This window comes from Leuciscus leuciscus, assembly GCF_965113295.1.
Source record: "Leuciscus leuciscus genome assembly, chromosome: 6".
Classification (NCBI taxonomy): Eukaryota; Metazoa; Chordata; class Actinopteri; order Cypriniformes; family Leuciscidae; genus Leuciscus; species Leuciscus leuciscus.
This window is the reverse complement of record NC_138730.1, coordinates 45,415,717-45,434,179: the sequence shown is the minus strand read 5'-3', so window position 1 is coordinate 45,434,179 and position 18,463 is coordinate 45,415,717. Positions and strand designations below refer to the sequence as shown.

The 18,463-nt window shown below is 37.0% G+C and overlaps 1 protein-coding gene across 4 annotated transcripts in view; it reads left to right on the top strand.

The window, feature by feature from the left end:
* sbno2a (strawberry notch homolog 2a) overlaps nucleotides 1-18,463 on the top strand; it is a 66,174-nt gene that overhangs the window by 36,604 nt on the left and 11,107 nt on the right. For all 4 annotated transcript variants that reach the window (XM_082172921.1, XM_082172922.1, XM_082172923.1 and 1 more), the window contains exons 22-29: nucleotides 1,727-1,839; nucleotides 6,520-6,591; nucleotides 8,621-8,726; nucleotides 10,731-10,802; nucleotides 11,443-11,586; nucleotides 13,035-13,129; nucleotides 15,887-15,979; nucleotides 16,561-16,692. In XM_082172921.1, coding sequence (XP_082029047.1) covers nucleotides 1,727-1,839; nucleotides 6,520-6,591; nucleotides 8,621-8,726; nucleotides 10,731-10,802; nucleotides 11,443-11,586; nucleotides 13,035-13,129; nucleotides 15,887-15,979; nucleotides 16,561-16,692 — 827 coding nt within the window. The remainder of the gene's footprint in view (nucleotides 1-1,726; nucleotides 1,840-6,519; nucleotides 6,592-8,620; nucleotides 8,727-10,730; nucleotides 10,803-11,442; nucleotides 11,587-13,034; nucleotides 13,130-15,886; nucleotides 15,980-16,560; nucleotides 16,693-18,463) is intronic.

Below are 18,463 nucleotides of genomic sequence, written 5' to 3'. Positions count from 1 at the left end.
GAAGTGACGTCACCCAACATCCCTTAGAGCAGTGGTTCCCAACCTTTTTTTGTCTGAGACCCCCTTTTTCCCAAGAAAATATTTTAGGGCCCCCTTCACATTTAATGATATTTTCGCTCTTGTAAGCTTGCAGCAAGGATGACAAAATATGTTGTTTTCAAACAAACGGTATGTTTACTATAAACAGATATGTTTATGCACAAATAATAGGTTATAATATTGAAAATACAATAACAAAACCATTAGTAGGCCCTTTGTAATTTAAAAATGTAAGCCTTGAGTAGCCTATAAATTTGCCCTATTTTAAATGCAATAACAAAAATATCAGTATTCACACTTGTGTGTAGGTAAAAAAAGAATGAATATAGGCTATTACTAAATGACTTCTGTCTGGGGCCTCAATACTTGCATGTTATTTGTGAGGCTTTATTTTTTAGGCTTTTGGCGCTATAGCGAGCGATAATAAACTTGCGTTTATTAACAGAATAATGCGTCTTTCGGAAGAACATTGTAGCGGGAACTACTTCTCTCTCTGTGTGCGTCTATGACGAGTCACGCAGGTACTGGGCTACTCCGCAGCGGCAGCGATCCGAACCAGTGTAAAATAGTCCCAATGTAATCACTTATTATAGGTGTACCATAGTGATTCAGGAGAAGACAAAAACACGGTTTGGAAAATGGATTCATGATGAACTCGCTCCTTATATACATTTTTAACAGAAAAAAGTTAAGGACTTTTATTTAATGCAAATTGCTCAAAACTTTTCAAAATATGACGCGACCTCCCACAGAGCTCGCTGAGGCCCCCTTGTGGGCCGCGACCCCCCTGTTGGGAACCGATGCCTTAGAGCACCTTTAAATAATCACGTTTCACCACTGTTTTCTAAATTACTCTGTAGGCATCAATGTTCTCATAGGGCGAACACACGAGCCACTGTCAGAGGTGACTGATAAGTCCCAAAGTTACAAGACCTCTTTTGGTCAGCCGGCTTTCTCTGCACAGGGGCCAAAACTCTGGGATGCTTAACCTACTCATTTAAAACTAGAGACCGATGGCAATGCTTTTAACGGAGGACTTAAACAATGGCTCAAAACAAAACAACAGTGTTCGCGTGAATAACCTTCTACTCAGATATTTTCTGATTATCATGCTTTTGCTTTATAACTTATATATGTAAATCATTTTGAATATAGTTTTTTTTTTGGTGCATCTGTAATCAAATGGTATATTTTCTTTATCCTTTTTTGTTAGTATTGTTATTATTACTTTTGTTATCAGTGTTGTTATTGTATTTTCTTTCTAAAAGCCTCCCGTGGACAGGTGTTGAACATTAGCATGTGTGCTCAAACACCCAAGCAAATGCACATGGTTCGTCCAATGTAATTGTAATGTCCATGTCAAATCAAATCAAATCAGTCCGACAGATTTCTTAGGCGTGCCGTCAAGAACGCCACAGACACAGTGTTATTGGCATGAGTAAAACTGGGAGCTGTGAGAAACATGATACACCGGTGTTTTGCCGGATGAGAAGTTTATATCTCTTTAAGTTCCTTTTATAACTGTTCTAATTTTCCTTGCTTTTATTTTGTGATTGTTTTAATTCCTTTCTGTGTAAAACACTTTGAATTACCGTAGTGTGTGAAATGTGCCATATAAATAAACTTGCCTTGCCTTGCCTTTGAGAGACATTGTGGGTGGTTGCTTAATATTGTGTCTGTGTATCAGGGAGAACACATCGCTCCAATCAGGTGACGGCTCCAGAGTACATCTTCCTCATCTCTGAGCTGGCTGGAGAGAGACGCTTCGCCTCCATCGTGGCCAAGAGATTGGAGAGCCTGGTAAAGTCTGGTTTTTAGATTTTATACACACTTAATGTCCTCTAACAAATCCATTTAATTTTTTCCCAAATTCAGTGTTTTCAGTTGCACTTTATTTTAAGGAGATGTAGTTCAGGGCCGTCAAAATGGCTGAAATGCTAAATTTGAATTTCTTTCTTTAATATTAGCAAAATTCGAATTCTATAGGCCAGTGGTTTTCAAACTGTGGGTCGCGACCCACTTGTGGGTCACACAGTGAGAAAAGGTGGGTCGCACAAAGGCACTTAGCTGCAGCTAAATTTACGTTACGATGAGTGAAACAAAACCAGTCCGATTAATGACCAAACGACTGAGTTTTAGCGCCCGCCAAAGTGTTATTTGATCGCTGAGTAATGTAGATGAACTGCTGCGCTTGTGACAGAGTCACAGTGCATGTTTAACTGAAAGAACGAGCAGAGAGAGTACTCGGTGGCGCTCGCGCACTCTCTCTCTCTCTCTCTCTCTCTCTCTCTCTCTCTCTCTCTCTCTCTCTCTCTCTCTCTCTCTCTCTCTCTCTCTTCGGAGCCAGGTGGAAAGTGTAAAAAAGACTTCACCGTCTCCAAACTAAGCGCTGTCCTGCTCTCTCTCCCTCGCACATATTAATCAAAATAAATCGACACGGTGGTAAAAGGTCGGCAGGAGACGTCTGAATCAGTAACACTTTACAATAAAGTTCTATTTATTACATAAATTACATAAAAAGTAGGGCTGGGCGATAAAACGATAACGATATGTATCGCGATAGACACGTAATCAATATCAATAAAAAATGCGTTCGATAAAACGTTCGATAATTATTTATTTATTTTTTTCGTTGGAAGAAACCAGCAAAGCAAGTTTGATTGCATGAACAAAGGCACTCACTCTCTAGTAACTAGATAAAACAGAAAAAGTCAGCTCGCCTGACTTAAAGTCTGACCGTAGTCAGACCAATGTCGTCTGCAGATTATGCAAGACCGTCGTCAGTTTCTCTGTTATTCGCGTGCTTATGCGCTGTTCTAGCGTGTGCGTTTCTCAGCGCATACATGTGAAGCTCACATGCACTAAAAGCCTGTCTACCAGCGCCTGAATACTAAGTTATCTTACGAGTCTTATTTTGCTAATACTGTTATACACACAAGGTTTACATAAACTAGTCGGATATGTCTAAAGTGAAAGCAAACTTGAGAAAATTGAGAGAAAATCTGCTTGTCAAATGCGTGTATAATAGACGCGTCGCGCGCAGCTCTTAAAGAGACAGTAGTAATAGTAAACACGCTGCCGCTTGTCCTTAAAGGGATAGTTCACCCAAAAATAAAAATTATCTCATTATTTACGCACTCTAATGTTGTTCCAAACCTGTATTAATTGCCTTCTAATATTTTCTAATATTAATATTTTGAAGAATGTGGGTATCCAAACAGTAGCTGGTCCCCATTGACTTCCATAGGAGAAAAATATACTATGGAAGTCACTGGGGTACATCAACTGTTTGGTTACCCACATTCTTCCAAATAACTTTTATTTTCAACAGAAGAAAGAAACTTATTCGAGTTTAAAACAACGTGAGAGAGTAAATTATGAAAATTAGAATTTTTAGGAGAACTATCCCTTTAATGTTAATAAAACAACAAAATGTAAAGAGAAAATCACTCACTGCTCTTGACTAATAACTTTATTAATAGCTTTAATAAGTATCAATGTATAATTTATAGAAAATAGAAAGAAATAGATTTTTATAATTTATAGAAAGAAATGGTAATATTATATTTTTGCCATATCGCCCACCCCTTTATAAAGCATTTCTTACGTATTCTTTAATTTTGCACCTTAATGTTAAGAGATCATTGTTAAGTGTTCATTGTGATTTTAGACTTTTGAGTTTTCCATGGTCGTGTTGACATTTCTGCCTTTTTAACTGATGGGATTATAATCAGAGGTAGGTTAAGTTTAAAATAAAAAATCTTTAAATGTAATATATTTGTCTCCTGGACTGGTCCTTATTTTAAATATGTTATAAAAAAATTCAATAATTATCGATATCGACCGATATGAAACACTTATATCGTGATACAGTTTTCAGCCATATCGCCCAGCCCTAATAAAAAGTACAGTTTGCTAACTCAAGCTTAAGCTTTAAAATAAATAAAACCCCTTGTTTTTTTTTGAAAAGCATATGACTACATTTTTCCACATAGTGCTATCAAGAATCGATAAGAGAATCGTTAAAGAATCGGATCGATAATCAGAATCGTCAGTGGCATTATTATTATTGATAAAATCTTATCATTTCCCATCCCTATGTGAAGACGGTAAAATTATAATCAAACATTAAAGAACATACATGTTTTTTTAAGAGTTAAAAGTTTAAAATATTTTGCTAACATGAAGGCTTGTCACTGTCAGTCTTTTTACATCAGTGCAAAACTAGGGAATGCAGGCTAAGACCATCAAGCATGCATTGATTAATCCCATTGCATGTAGAAAAAAAATGTGTGACCAAATCATGCTGGTGCGACCAACTGATAAAGTTGGTAGCACCAGTGCAAGTGGGTCTTGAGATTGATTATACTTGTCTAGGTGGGTCCTAGAACGAAAAAGTTTGGGAACCCCTGCTATAGGCAATCCTTAATGCTAGAGGAAAAAAGTACTGTATTGTCTCCTATGCCCACAAGAGGGCGCAAGTGAACGCAAGAAACAAATGTGATCCTGGACCACAAAACCAGTCACATGGGTCACAATTTTGAAATTGAGATTTATACATCATATGAAGGTTGAATAAATAAGCTGTTATGGCCGAGCTACAACTATTTGAACATCTGGAATCTGAGGGTGCAAAAAAATCGAAACATTGAGAAAATCTCCTTTAAAGTTGTTCATTTATGTTCACGATTGTGCAGCATTCACTCACACAAATGAATGTTTTATATATTAACGGTAGGAAATTGACAAAATATCTTCATGGAACATAATCTTTACTTAATATCCGAATGATTTTTGGCATAAAAGAAAAATCGCAAATTTTGACCCATACAATGTATTGTTGGCTATTGCCACAGATATACCCGTGCGACTCGAGACTGGTGACGTGATCCAGGGTCACATGTATAAACCAAATCAAGCATCGCATCTTTTATTGAAATTAAATGACATTCACTTTTTAAAGTGCATTAACTTTTGAAACAATTGTTCTTAAATAAAATATAATTTCCTTAATGTGCATGCAAGGAAAATGAGGTTACAGTAGTGCATAACCTGTGTTCGTGCATCAGTAACCTGAGGAAACACGCTTCAACACACAGCGTAATGAACTACATGAACACACTAGAGCGAACTGACATTCAGAAACACTCCTTCTACTCACTACATCTACATGATGTTCATCAAAAACACTGAGCGAGTGCTGAGCGCTTTCTGTTGACAGTGTTTCCAGCTGATGAAATGTGACCGATGTGCCAGGTTTGGCCAAGTATGTCGTTACATGATTTTTGCCAGTGCTTTCGTCAGCTGGTCGCCTTTTCCCGCCATTTTACAAACTAACAACGCAGCCGCACCTGGATAAGCTAACAAAAACAAACCGTGTCAGTTACGTCATCATCATCATCATCATCATCATCATGCCGTCTCGCGTGCCTCTTGACACCAAACATTTGAATGCACGGATTTTGCATTCGAATGTGCAGGTTTTTTGTTTTTTTTAATTCAACGAATATTAGAAATTGTTATTTGACAGCCCTAATGTAGTTACATTGTACTTACTATAGAGTTACGGTTAGGGTTTGGTTTAGGGTTAGTTACTTGTAATAATGCATAATTTACTGTTATTACTATAGTAAGTACATGTAGTAACGTGCAACTACATCACCTTAAAATAAAGTGTTGCTGTGTTTTCCATTTTAATTTTGATGAATTCCATTTTTAATGGTTTAATTTAATTTTAATCATCTAAAAGGATATCTAATCAGTTGAATTCAAAAAACTTTTAAAAACGTACGAATTTATGAAAATTGTAACAATGAAATGTTTTTACATAAGTTCTGTGTTATCCGTTTTATTTTTTCTGGATTCTTTAATACAAATTTATTATCAAAAACAATGGTAAGCAAATTAATTAATAATACTTAATTATATCTTTGAAAAATGTAATCAAATGAAATTTGAACAATTCTTAAAGTACAGCACAACATATGATTACTGTTTAAATTGAAAAATGGATGAATAATTCTTTAAAAAATATATATTAAAGCTGTATTGCAATATCAGTCTTTTTGCAGTTTAATATTCACAGACACTATTCCATATCGCAGTTTAACTGTACAGCCCTATCTTTGATTTATTCATCCAATCTTTTCCAAATTCCACATTATACATTAAATTCCATTTTCCGTTATTCTAATATTCTAATAAGGTTTGAAAAATCTCAGCCAATCAGAACTCGATGTTTTATATACAGATTTGTGGCACTTGAATTTGGACCAATAAGATTTCACTTTAGGCAAAACTACCCAAAATATGGGAAACATGCATCGCTTACAGTCACGGCTTGTTAGGATGTGAAATATATTTAAACTTCAATATGCGATATTTATTAGAAGCCATTCTTCAGTCATGTGAGAAACTGCTCAAAAAGCTGTCATGTTTATGGAAATGCAGCCATGTTGAACTGTGTGTTGTGTTCTGTAGGGGGCGCTGACACACGGGGACCGGCGAGCCACTGAATCCAGAGACCTGAGCCAGTACAACTTCGAGAACAAAGTAAGAGCGTTTTCCTCCAAGTCAACCACAATATAACAGCTCTGATCTTCCATGTGACTTCATTAGATTGCTTTCACCAGTGTCATTTTAGTAATATTTATTTACTATTGTAGTGTTTATTAAAGGTCCCATATTGTACGCCTTTCTGAAGTTTTATTTTAGGTTTTGATGTCCTTAAGAATATATATTTGAGGTATAAGTGCCAAAAACCATCTCAATATATTTTTACAGCTCCTTTCTCAGGAGCTCTTCCAAGAACCTGTCTACTTAATATTCATGAGCCTCTCTTCTGATTGGCCTGTTGTTTTCCGCCACAGAATAAAACATTTTAAAAGATAATTGCAGCTTTTTATCTAACAATTGCGAGTTTACATTTCGCAATTCTGACTTTATTTCCCAGAATTGCGAGATATAAACTCACAATTGTGAGATAAAAAGCCGCAATTATCCTTTAAAATGTTTTATTTTGAATTCTGACTTTTTTCTTTGCAATTGCGACTTTATATCACGCAATTCTGACTTTATAACACATAATTGCGAGTTTATATCTCACAATTCTGACATCTTTTCTCAGAATTGTGAGATATAAAGTCAAATTCAAATTTTTTTTTACCTCAGAATAGTTCCTCACAATTCTGACTTTATAACACGCAATTGCGTATTATAAAGTCAGAATTGCGAGATATAAACATGCAATTCTGAGAAAAAAAAGTCTGAATTTCAAGTATATTTCTCGCAATTTTTAGTTTATATCTCATAATTCTGACTTTATAACACGCAATTGCGACTTTATATCACGCAATTTTGACTTTATAACCTGCAATTGCGACTTTATATCACACAATTCTGACTTTATAACACATAATTGCGAGTTTATATCTCACAATTCTGACATCTTTTCTCAGAATTGTGAGATATAAAGTCAAATTCAAATTTTTTTTTACCTCAGAATAGTTCCTCACAATTCTGACTTTATAACACGCAATTGCGTATTATAAAGTCAGAATTGCGAGATATAAACATGCAATTCTGAGAAAAAAAAGTCTGAATTTCAAGTATATTTCTCGCAATTTTTAGTTTATATCTCATAATTCTGACTTTATAACACGCAATTGCGACTTTATATCACGCAATTTTGACTTTATAACCTGCAATTGCGACTTTATATCACGTAATTCTGACTTTATAACCTGCAATTGCGACTTTATATCACTTAATTCTGACTTTATAACCTGCAATTGCGACTTTATATCACTTAATTCTGAAGAATTGTGAGATTAAAAAGTCGCAATTACCTTTTTTATTTTTCACTCTGTGGCGTAAACAAGCTTCCACAGAAGTCACACCGGCTCGTGAAAAGGCACCGCTTCTTTATGCAGGCTGTGTGCATTTGTCTGTGGATTGACTGTTTTGAAACTTATATGGTATAGTCTCATCGCCCCGAGACCTCTGCTATCATGGAAAAAGCCAGGAAATTTCAGTTTTGACAATATGGAACCTTTAATATATATTTTTTATTTGTTTCTGTAATTTTAGTTTTTTTATTAGTTTTGTTGTCAGTATTTCTATATATTTTTATTTAATTTTTATTTCTGTTTTAGTAATTTTACTATTTAAACTTATTTCAATTAATTGTCAAAGCAACATTTCTGATTTTCGTTTAAATGTAAGTTTAAGTTTTTCCATCGAATATTTCTATTTTTAGCTTTGTTTTGATTACCGAAAACATTTAAAAGTTTTAGTTTTGGCTCTCGATAACAATAACAATGCATTGGAGTCCATTTGACTCAGAGTTTAGGCTTTTTGGTAGATTTAAAAAAAAATTCTGAACCTGAAAGACACGTATGAACTGCAATATGTTTCACAGTTGAGCAAAATCTTTTATATTGCTAATATACCACAGTTCAGACCCACACATACAGTGTGAAAAGCAACCGGTCGGAGTGAAACCAAACTCTAGTTTGAACCAGAATTGACCACCTCATTTAATGAAGCTGTTTATTAATGGCCTGTCTTTTGTCTGTCTTAGTATGGCACCAAAGCGCTGGATAAGATCACTAAAGCCATCCTCGGGCACATCGACAACAAAGTCCCTCCACCAAAGGGCTACCCAGGAGGTGACATGTTCTTCAGAGGTAATGATGTGCTTCACTGATGCATGAGACTACATCTCAGTTCACATACCTGTAGTCTTCACACTTTTAGTTCACTATGTACACTATGTACTTCACAAACATACACTACCATTAAAAAAAAGTCATAAAAAAAGAAAGAAATTAATGCTTTTATTCAGCAAAGATGCATGAAACTGATCAAAAGTGACATTTACAGGGTTTCTGCAGGTCTTAAAAAGGGTCTTAATTCACACTTACACAAATTAAGGCCTTAAAAAGTTCTTAAATCAGAGCCGAAAGTCTTAAATTCATAAAGTCATGGCATTAAATGTTGCATGCATTGCAAAAATTACGGTAATTACGACATGGCTTAAGCTCAACATATCTTCCTCATTATTTTTTTTGTCCTGTTTTCCAATATAAATATCTAAACTTCTTTAATCAAGATATATTGACTTGAGATGCAAATGTAAAATTAAGTCTTTATTAAGTCAAAATTAAGTGACTTTATGCTTAAAACTAGAACAAATATGTCAATGAGTTATGAAAACTGCCCATTGGCAGATATTTGCTCTTGTTTTAACCGTAAACTCAATTCATTTTGATAAATTTCACTGAAAACAAGACTTTATATTTTATGTCATTTTGTATCTCCAGTAAAAGTATCTTGATTTAAGAATCTTTAGACATTTGCACTGGAAAACCAGACAAAAACACTTCTGATCAGAAGGTACAGTATAAGATATTTCCATATTCTTGTCTTATTTTCGAACTCTGATGTGTTGCCGATACAACTCATTGTGTTTCTCCCCCAGACATTCACATCTAGAGAACATATGGAAGTATTGTGTTCCCCTTCAGTTTTCCATACTTTGAATTAAAAAGGTCTTTAAAGAGTCTTAAATTGACCTTCATAAAACCTGCAGAAACCCTGGATTAAAGACATTTATAAATGTTACAGAATGTTTCTATTTTAAATAAATGCGGTTCTTTTTAATGTCTGAAAAATCCAGATTTTTTTATTTATCACAGTTTCCATAAAAACATGAAGCAGCACAACTGTTGTCAACATTGATAATAATCAGAAGTGTTTCTTGAGCAGCAAATCAGCATATTAGAATGATTTCTGAAGGATCTTTCAAAAACATTTAAAAATATATTATCGACCCCAAACTTTGGTTAATTTTAACGGCCTTCTCTCGGAGCGCGTCCAGCTCGTCACGATACGCCCGCAGCGAACGCGCGTCACACAGCGACTGCAGGCTCTGACACACACACACACATAACAGCAGATTATACTTCTGCATAATGTCTCTTTTTACTACAAAACTCTGAATTCTGCCGGTATTCAGACAGCCCCATGCACACAGATACAGATTCGGGCTACGGATTCTCCTACGTAGGCAAAATTTGTTTGACATTTCTAATGGTAAACACAGCCATGCTGAAGCCTGCAGTGATGTTTGTCACTGATGTTATGGCAGTCCACTCTGCTTATTGTTTTCCGAGAATGTTGCACTCCTGTTTGTCATTGTGCACGAAACTTCACGCCAGTAAAACATCAGGAATATTTGCTGACTTGTGCGTCTCAAGCGCCCTCTTTACGTTCGTCCTAATGCCTGTTAGTTGTCCGTGGATTTGCCTGTATTTGGCGTTTAAAATGGAAACGTCTTTAGACATGGAAAATCAATTTTACAATCGATTCAATGAACACTTATGTCTCCAAAATCGAACAGGATTTTTTCACAAAAGTGACAGCCCTAATAATTATATTAATATAATTAGTTTGACATTTCTTCCAAAAATACCATAGTTTCTGCAGTTACTGTTGCTATAGTAAATCCATGAATTCTGCATACTGTGATTTCGGACACACTAATCCTACTATTTCTTACTATTTCTTACTATTTCGGCTTGTGTGTGAATCGGGACACAGAGAGAGAGACTGCGTTCAAGCACATGCAAAAGAACATGACACTGTTATGTTTGTGTGCACTGATTTTAATATTCATTTGTGTGTATCAGATATGAAGAAAGGCATGATTGACGTGGGAATCTTCTGTAGGGAGCCGCGTCTGGGGCTGAATACAGAGAAAGGTAAATGTAATACAGTAACACCACAATATTGTGACTTTAATAGCTGATTTACTGCAAATTTTTGTGTTTTATATGATGAATATATTGCAACTGCTTCTGCATACTTATTATGTGAATAATACTTTGTTTTACAGTGTCTTTTTCACTTATTACTTGTACTTACTATAGTAATACCAGTAAATTATGCATAATTACATGCAATTAACCCTAATTTTAAGCCTATAGTAAGTACATTTTGTTAATTGATAGGGATGCCCCGATACCACTTTTTATATCGATACCGATATTCCTATTAATTGATATTACTTAGTACTTAAATGTATAATTACACTGTATGTAAGGCACCTTTCAAATAAAGCGTGACCGTGTGCCGATATTTGGCTATTTTGATATTATTGATGTTGGCTGATTTACTCAGATGTTAGATTCATATCCTGAGAACAATGTTTATGGGTAATGTACATTTGTTCAGGATATGATGTAGCATCCGGATGTAATGTAATATTGTGGTGATGCATAACTGAGGTTAATCCTGTCTGTAGAGTTTTTGCTTGTATGTAAGTAAATTAAATGCATTGATTATTTGCAAGTTATATGAAACCTAGTGGCTAATTGACTTTCTTTTCTTCCTGTTACCCAGACTGCACTCTCACTAAGTTTCTGAACCGTATTTTGGGTTTGGAGGTCCATCAGCAGAACTTTCTGTTCCAGTACTTCACCGATAACTTCGACTACCTGATCAACAAGGACAAAAAAGAGGGAAAATATGACATGGGAATATTGGGTGAGGAATCATCTGAATGTGCACCTCAGACTGTTTTAGTTTTATTTATTTAATTTTAAAAATGATTCACAGTATTAATGCTGTCATTAAGCACAGATGTTTATCTGGCATGTTTTCATAGCAGTAGAGCACTGCAAAAAATGCTTTTTTGTCTTGTTTCCAGTCCAAATATCTAAAAATTCTTAAATCAAGATGGATTTACTAAAGTAGTAAAATGCCATAAGATATTATATCTTGTTTTCTGTGGAATTAATCAAAATTAAGTGAATTTTTTGCTTAAAACAAGCTAAATTGTCTGTCCATGGGTTAAAGGAGAAGTTCACTTTTGAAAAAACTTTTGCTGATAATTTACTCACCCCCATGTCATCCAAGATGTCCATGTCTTTCTTTCTTCAGTCGAAAAGAAATTAAGGTTTTTGATGAAAACATTCCAGGATTTTTCCACATATTATGGATTCCATTGGGACCCAAACGGTTCAAGGTCCAAATGACAGTTTCATTGCCGCTTCAAAGGGCTTTAAACGATACCAGACGATGAATAAGGGTCTTATCTAGCGAAACGATCGGTCATTTAAAAAATAAAATAAAAAGTTGACGTTTTATAAGCACAAATGTTCGCCTTGCTCTGTTCTGTGATGCGCGTTCGTGACGTCACGTAATACGCAATTACGTTGAAAAGGTCAAGTTTGATGTGTTTACAAATGTGCGGAAGGAGGACCATATAAACATTTTCAAATGTATTTGTGTCAGTTTATCGTTTAAAATGCCCATTTCGTGTGCGCATCCTGAGTGTTTTAATATTAAAAAGCCAAAAAGAACATTTTCTTCAATTTTTCAAGCGTGACCTTTTCAACGTAATTGCGTATTACGTGACGTCACGAACGCGCATCACAGAACAGAGCAAGCCGAACATTTGTGCTTATAAAACGTCAACTTTTTATTTTATTTTTGAAATGACCGATCGTTTCGCTAGATAAGACCCTTATTCATCGTCTGGTATCGTTTAAAGCCCTTTGAAGCGGCAATGAAACTGTCATTTGGACCTTGAACCGTTTGGGTCCCAATGGAATCCATAATATGTGAAAAAATCCTGGAATGTTTTCATCAAAAACCTTAATTTCTTTTCGACTGAAGAAAGAAAGACATGGACATCTTGGATGACATGGGGGTGAGTAAATTATCAGCAAAAGTTTTTTTAAAAGTGAACTTCTCCTTTAAGAAAAATAATCTTAATTCAAACAGAAACAAGATTATTTTTCTTACCCCTGAAAACAAGACATAATATCTTATCTAATTTTACTTATCTAGTAAATGCATCTTGATTTAAGAATTGTTAGATATTTGGACTGGAAACCAGACAAAAATACTAAGTAAGAAAGGCATTTTTTGCAGCGAGGAGCTGTATGTGTGTATGAGGAGATTGATGTTCTTATGTCCGGTGTGTTCAGATCTCGCTCCTGGTAATGATGAGATTCACGAGGAAACGCAGGAGAAGTTTCTAACTCCAGGAAACCCTCAGGAGGGCCAGGTCATCCTCTATAAGGTACATGAGAGGAAAATCTGTATTCCTGACCTTGACCTGACTGTGATCCAACAGCGGTCAGGCTTGAGACACACTGTTCAAGTACAGAACACAAACACCTCTTAAGAAATGAATACTTTTATTCAGTGAGGACACAATAAAGTGATCAGAAGTGACTGTAAAGACATTAATAATGTAATGCCTGGTTCAGATTACACGGTTTTAGCCCTATTTTGGCACAATCCGTTTGACGTAGGGTGTCGTGGGGATTCGTAAACGACATCGGGCGTCGGGACGCAAGATTCGATCATTTCATCTCATATAGTGTGTCATGGTGCAGTCATGGCCTAGTGGGGGGCAGTCATGGCCTAGTGGGGGGCAGTCATGGCCTAGTGGTTAGGGAGTTGAACTGGTAACCCAAAGGTTGCTGGTTCGATTCCAGAACTGGTGGGAAATGACTGAGGTGCCCTTGAGCAAGGCACCTAACCCCTAATCGCTCCCCGGGCGCCACACAAAGGCTGCCCGCTGCTCTGGGTGTGTGTATCCACGTTTGCAGTGTGTGTGTTAACTACTCACTACTCTGCTCCTAATGTGTGTGCATTAACTTGGATGGGTTAAATGCAGAAGTCAAATTCCAAGTATGGGTTACCATACTTGGCCGTCACGTGTCACTTTCACTTTCATAGTGGACGACAACCGACGCCGCGTCTGCGATGCTTCACGACATCACCATAAAAAGACTAGCATGTTTAATTCTTTTTTCCGGTCCTCCTGGACGGGTTCTGCCAAGAGTGAGTGTGTGTGTGTGTGTGTGAGTGAGTGAGTGAGTGAGTGTGTGTGCACACTAGGGCCGCAACGACGCGTTGACGTCATCGATTACGTCGACTATGAAAATACGTCGACACGCATGAAATGCGTCGACGCGTCACATTAATTATTTACGTTTAAATATCGAGTAATGGCGGCTTCTGCTCCCTCTCATGGTTAAAATGACAGACCACGATCATCCAAAGTATGGGAATACTTTAAACTACGGCCAAACAGAAAGGTGCTTTGTTCACTATGCAAACTATTCCCCATTCGGCGACGATAAAATGGACTTTAATTTATAACTTAAACTTAAATCTGTTAACGAAGCTTTCAGTGCATTTGTCAGTTTTTAAAAGTTGTGTATGCACATGTAGACTAGAGACCTGCACTCCCGCGGGACCCACGATCTGATGGCCGAGTGCGGGCGCGGGCGGTAATGCACTCGTGTGTGTGCTGGTTGCGGGAGAATAAAACGATTCGCGGGACTCCCACAAAATAGAATTATCTATAAATTGAACATCTAAAAACTAATAAAATTTCATTCATCTGTTGCACAAAAGCAACAAGAACAACTAAAACAAAATAGAAACGATTTACAGGCCAGAGTCTCTATCTATTTATAACATGTTTGCAGCGTTGAACAATGTAGCCAATCACAGACATATGTGTTGATTTCTTGAACGCCAATCAGATGCATTTAAGATAGAATCCCCTCACCGCTCAAAATGGACTTTTTGTTCAGTGCTGAATTCTGCATACTGGCAAATCATCTGATTATAGCAAACAAAGTGTAGATATTATGAAAGATTCATTGTGCAGCCAGTTTAATTTATAATAACAGAGATTTGTGAGATCGCGATGAACTGAGATGTCAGCTTTTTAGGAATTATTAAGGTTGAAATCCGTCCCGCGCAGATGTCTAATGTAGACTTTAAAAACAAACGGCTAACATTATATTTAACAGTAGCCTATAGGCTGCAATCTAGTGTTTGTGAACCTTTTTGCAGATAAACACAAGTGCATTTTCGGACAAGTTAATTGAGTAAATCATACTCCCACTACGGTAATTAATAACAGACTATAGTAAACACATTTCCTAAATAGGCCTGTGTATCTTACATTTTATGAAATAGTACCATTAGTTAAAAATAAAGTTTAAAATGCTTCCTGTTCGCATATTTCATAATAAAATGACAATTACCCTTTCTGAAATACATTTTTTTTGTCATCTTTCATAGATTTCATGTTAAAATAATATACAGATGCACTACCCTCTTCAAAATACAGCTGATATATTGTTGTACTTATTATTTAATGGAAAGTTTGCCAATGGATAAATCAGCTAATCCCCAAAATAATCATTAGATTAATCGGAAAAATAATCGTTAGATTAGTCGACTAATCGAAGAAATAATCGACAGATTAATCGACAACAAAAATAATCGTTAGATGCAGCCCTAGTGCACACATGAGTGAGTGTGTGTGCGTGCATGAGTGAGCGAGAGTGAGTGTGTGCGTGTAATCTGAACCAGGCATAACAAAAGATTCTATTTCAAGCAAATGCTTTCTATTCATCGAAGAATCTTGAAAAAAATATCACGGTTTCCTCAAAAATATGAAGCAGCACAACTGTTTTCAACACTGATAATCATCATAATTGTTTCTTGAGCATCAAATCATCATATTAGAATGATTTCTGAAGGATCATGTGAGTCTGGATAAATGATGCTGAAAATTCAGCTTTGATCACAGGAATAAATAAGTTTACAATATATTCACATAGAAAACAGCTGTTTCAAGTTGTAATATTTCACTGTTTTACTGTATTTTTGATCAAATAAATGCAGCCTTGTTGAGCAGAAGAGACTCTTTCAACAAACAAAAAGTCAAAAGTCTTACTTTACCCCAGACTTTTCACCAGTTGTCAGTGTGATAAATGTCCTGACGTTGTTCTGTGGCTGTGTTCAGATCAGTGTGGATCGTGGGATGCCCTGGGAAGAGGCCTGCAGTAAAGCAGAGAAACTCTCTGGAGAATATGAAGGGTTTTACCTCTCAAACAAGGTACAAAACACATACACTGATGTCTGACAGTAACTCATGCTTGATATGTTTATGCATTTGTTTTCTATTGAATTGATTCATCAATTAAATGTGAGTACTCTATTTTAAATAATCCGCATGAACCGCATTATAAGACTGTTTTAAAAGGATGCATAGTAAATGCATTTAATAATCATAACAGCATAATGCTTTGGTGAATTCACAAAGGCTGTGATTAAATTAAACCGATATATGTGCTGTGGGTTTAATAGCATATATATATGTGCTTTAATTAAATACGTGCGTCTCATGTATAATACATTGTGTTTCTGCAGTGTTGTTCAATAAAACCATATGATCACTTGCTCTTTATACTTTAGTTAAACCAATTATTCTTGCCTCATATATATTTTAAGTCATTTTGTTCACCTGAGGTCTATTTTTAGAACAAAAAATGTATCCGATTAATCGTTAAAATAATCGACTGATTACTTGAGTACCAAAATAATTGTTTGTGACAGCCCTACAAATGTTAAAATGTTTCCAGTTACCAGCCATCTTTGAGTATTTTCCTAAAGGAAAGTGTGTTTCTGTGTGTTCAGCTGCGTGGGAACCAGCCGTGTGTCCTGCTTGCGGAACAGGGTCGTGGGCGAAACCTCATCCTATATAAACCCAACATCGGTAAACAGGCTCATCCCGAAAACCTGGACAACCTACTCCTGAGATACTACAAGGTATGACCCTACATCTCACACACATCAGTGTAATGTTAAATCTCTCAGAGCTCTTGTTGCACAGTGACATCTGGTGGTAGAGAGCGGGTTTGTCAGGAACACAAATGTATGATTGGTTGTTTGGTCTAAACCTGAGCTCAATACCAGATTGTAATTTCAAGAGGACCTGTTATGCTTTTGTCACATGTTCATCTTTGTTAAGTGTGTAATGTTGCTGAGTTCTTCTCTATATCAGTGTCAGTGTTTCTGAACTCCTGAAACGCCTCCATTTTAGTCTTGAGTTTTTTCCGGGAACGAACACGTCACAATATTCCTCATTTAAATAATTAATATGCAGAATAAAGGGGCGGGGCCTGGTTGAGTTAGTTAGTAGTGTGTTAAAGGTGCCATGTGGATTGTCTGGCAAAAAAAATCAAGTCATACTCCACATTCCATACCAGATGGGGGCAGTATACCTCCATAAAGTGAATTGGTCTACTCTAGAGTAACAGACGAGAAACGGCATAGTCTCTATGCTCCGCCCCTACCTTCACAACAACCCTAGAGAGCCATAGCCGAAGCCTAATAGAGGACGTTTTGCCTCCAGTGGAACGTTGGGTGATGTCAAGTGATTTTGAAACATGACATCTTCAAGCTACTCCCCTTCACCTTTACCAGTGAATATGTTCATATTCGTTTTGTTCATATTACATTTTGAGTTGTATATACACATTGTTTGAATTAAATTAATTTGACAGACAGCATTCTGTCAACATCATTGGTCAACATCAGACAGCGCACGTGAACCGATCATCTCTACTATAGTAAAAAAAACACGAACACTGTTGAAAGATACAGTAGGCTACAAATGACCTGTTCGCGCCACAAATTGTTCTCCGTCCTTAGCGACCGAGTCATTGAATGTGAAACAGCCGGCTGCTGTCGTCAGCGAGCAGCAATATTCAGACAACGAGGGCGCGCGCGCCGCGTTGATACCTCCGTTTCAGTTTCTCGAACCCGCGCAGTGCGGCGGTCAGAACACGGAGACCATTCTGCCCCTAGCTATGCGTGCGAAAGCATGGGAAGCGATCCCGGGCGTGTCAGAATGGGTGCTGAACGTTGTAAAATAGGGCTATGCGCTGCAGTTCGCTCGCCGTCCCTCGCACTTTCGAGCCCGGACTGTGACGAGCGGTCCTTTTCTTATCTGATTTGATTTGTGCCTCAGAGCGCGTTTTTTTCCCTGCAGCGGGTGGTGGGATGGTAGGGGTCTCTTGCCAAGGGCTTCAGCCATCCTTCCGCTCTCTTCCCTGAATTGAAATGAAGTAGTAGGCTGTACTTTCCACACGATTGACATCAGGTTCAAGTACGCCCACAAGCCGTGCGAGTTATTCGTGTATTGCATCTTTGGCTGGTGGTTATGTTGCCCGCATACCGCCTCCCATGGCCGAAACTGGTATTACGACACCTGTCGGGCCGTGGCTAGTAATGCTAATGCTAATTAAGGTTGATATCTCTGCAGCACTATAACTTGACATTTTTTTAATGACATCATCGCCCTTATTTCTTCTCATTCTTTTGATGCGTGTAGCTCATTTTTTGGATATTTTTACCTCAATTTTTACACATGGCACCTTTAAACTGGCGGTTATGGTAAGGGGCGGGGCATTTCCCAAACACACTCGAAGCGCCCGACCAACCACAGCACACCTGTCTAGCTGACCAGTCAGAGCACAGTGTGCTTTTCAGAAGGAGGAGCTTCATAGAGACAGGAACTAAACAGAGCGTTACTGAC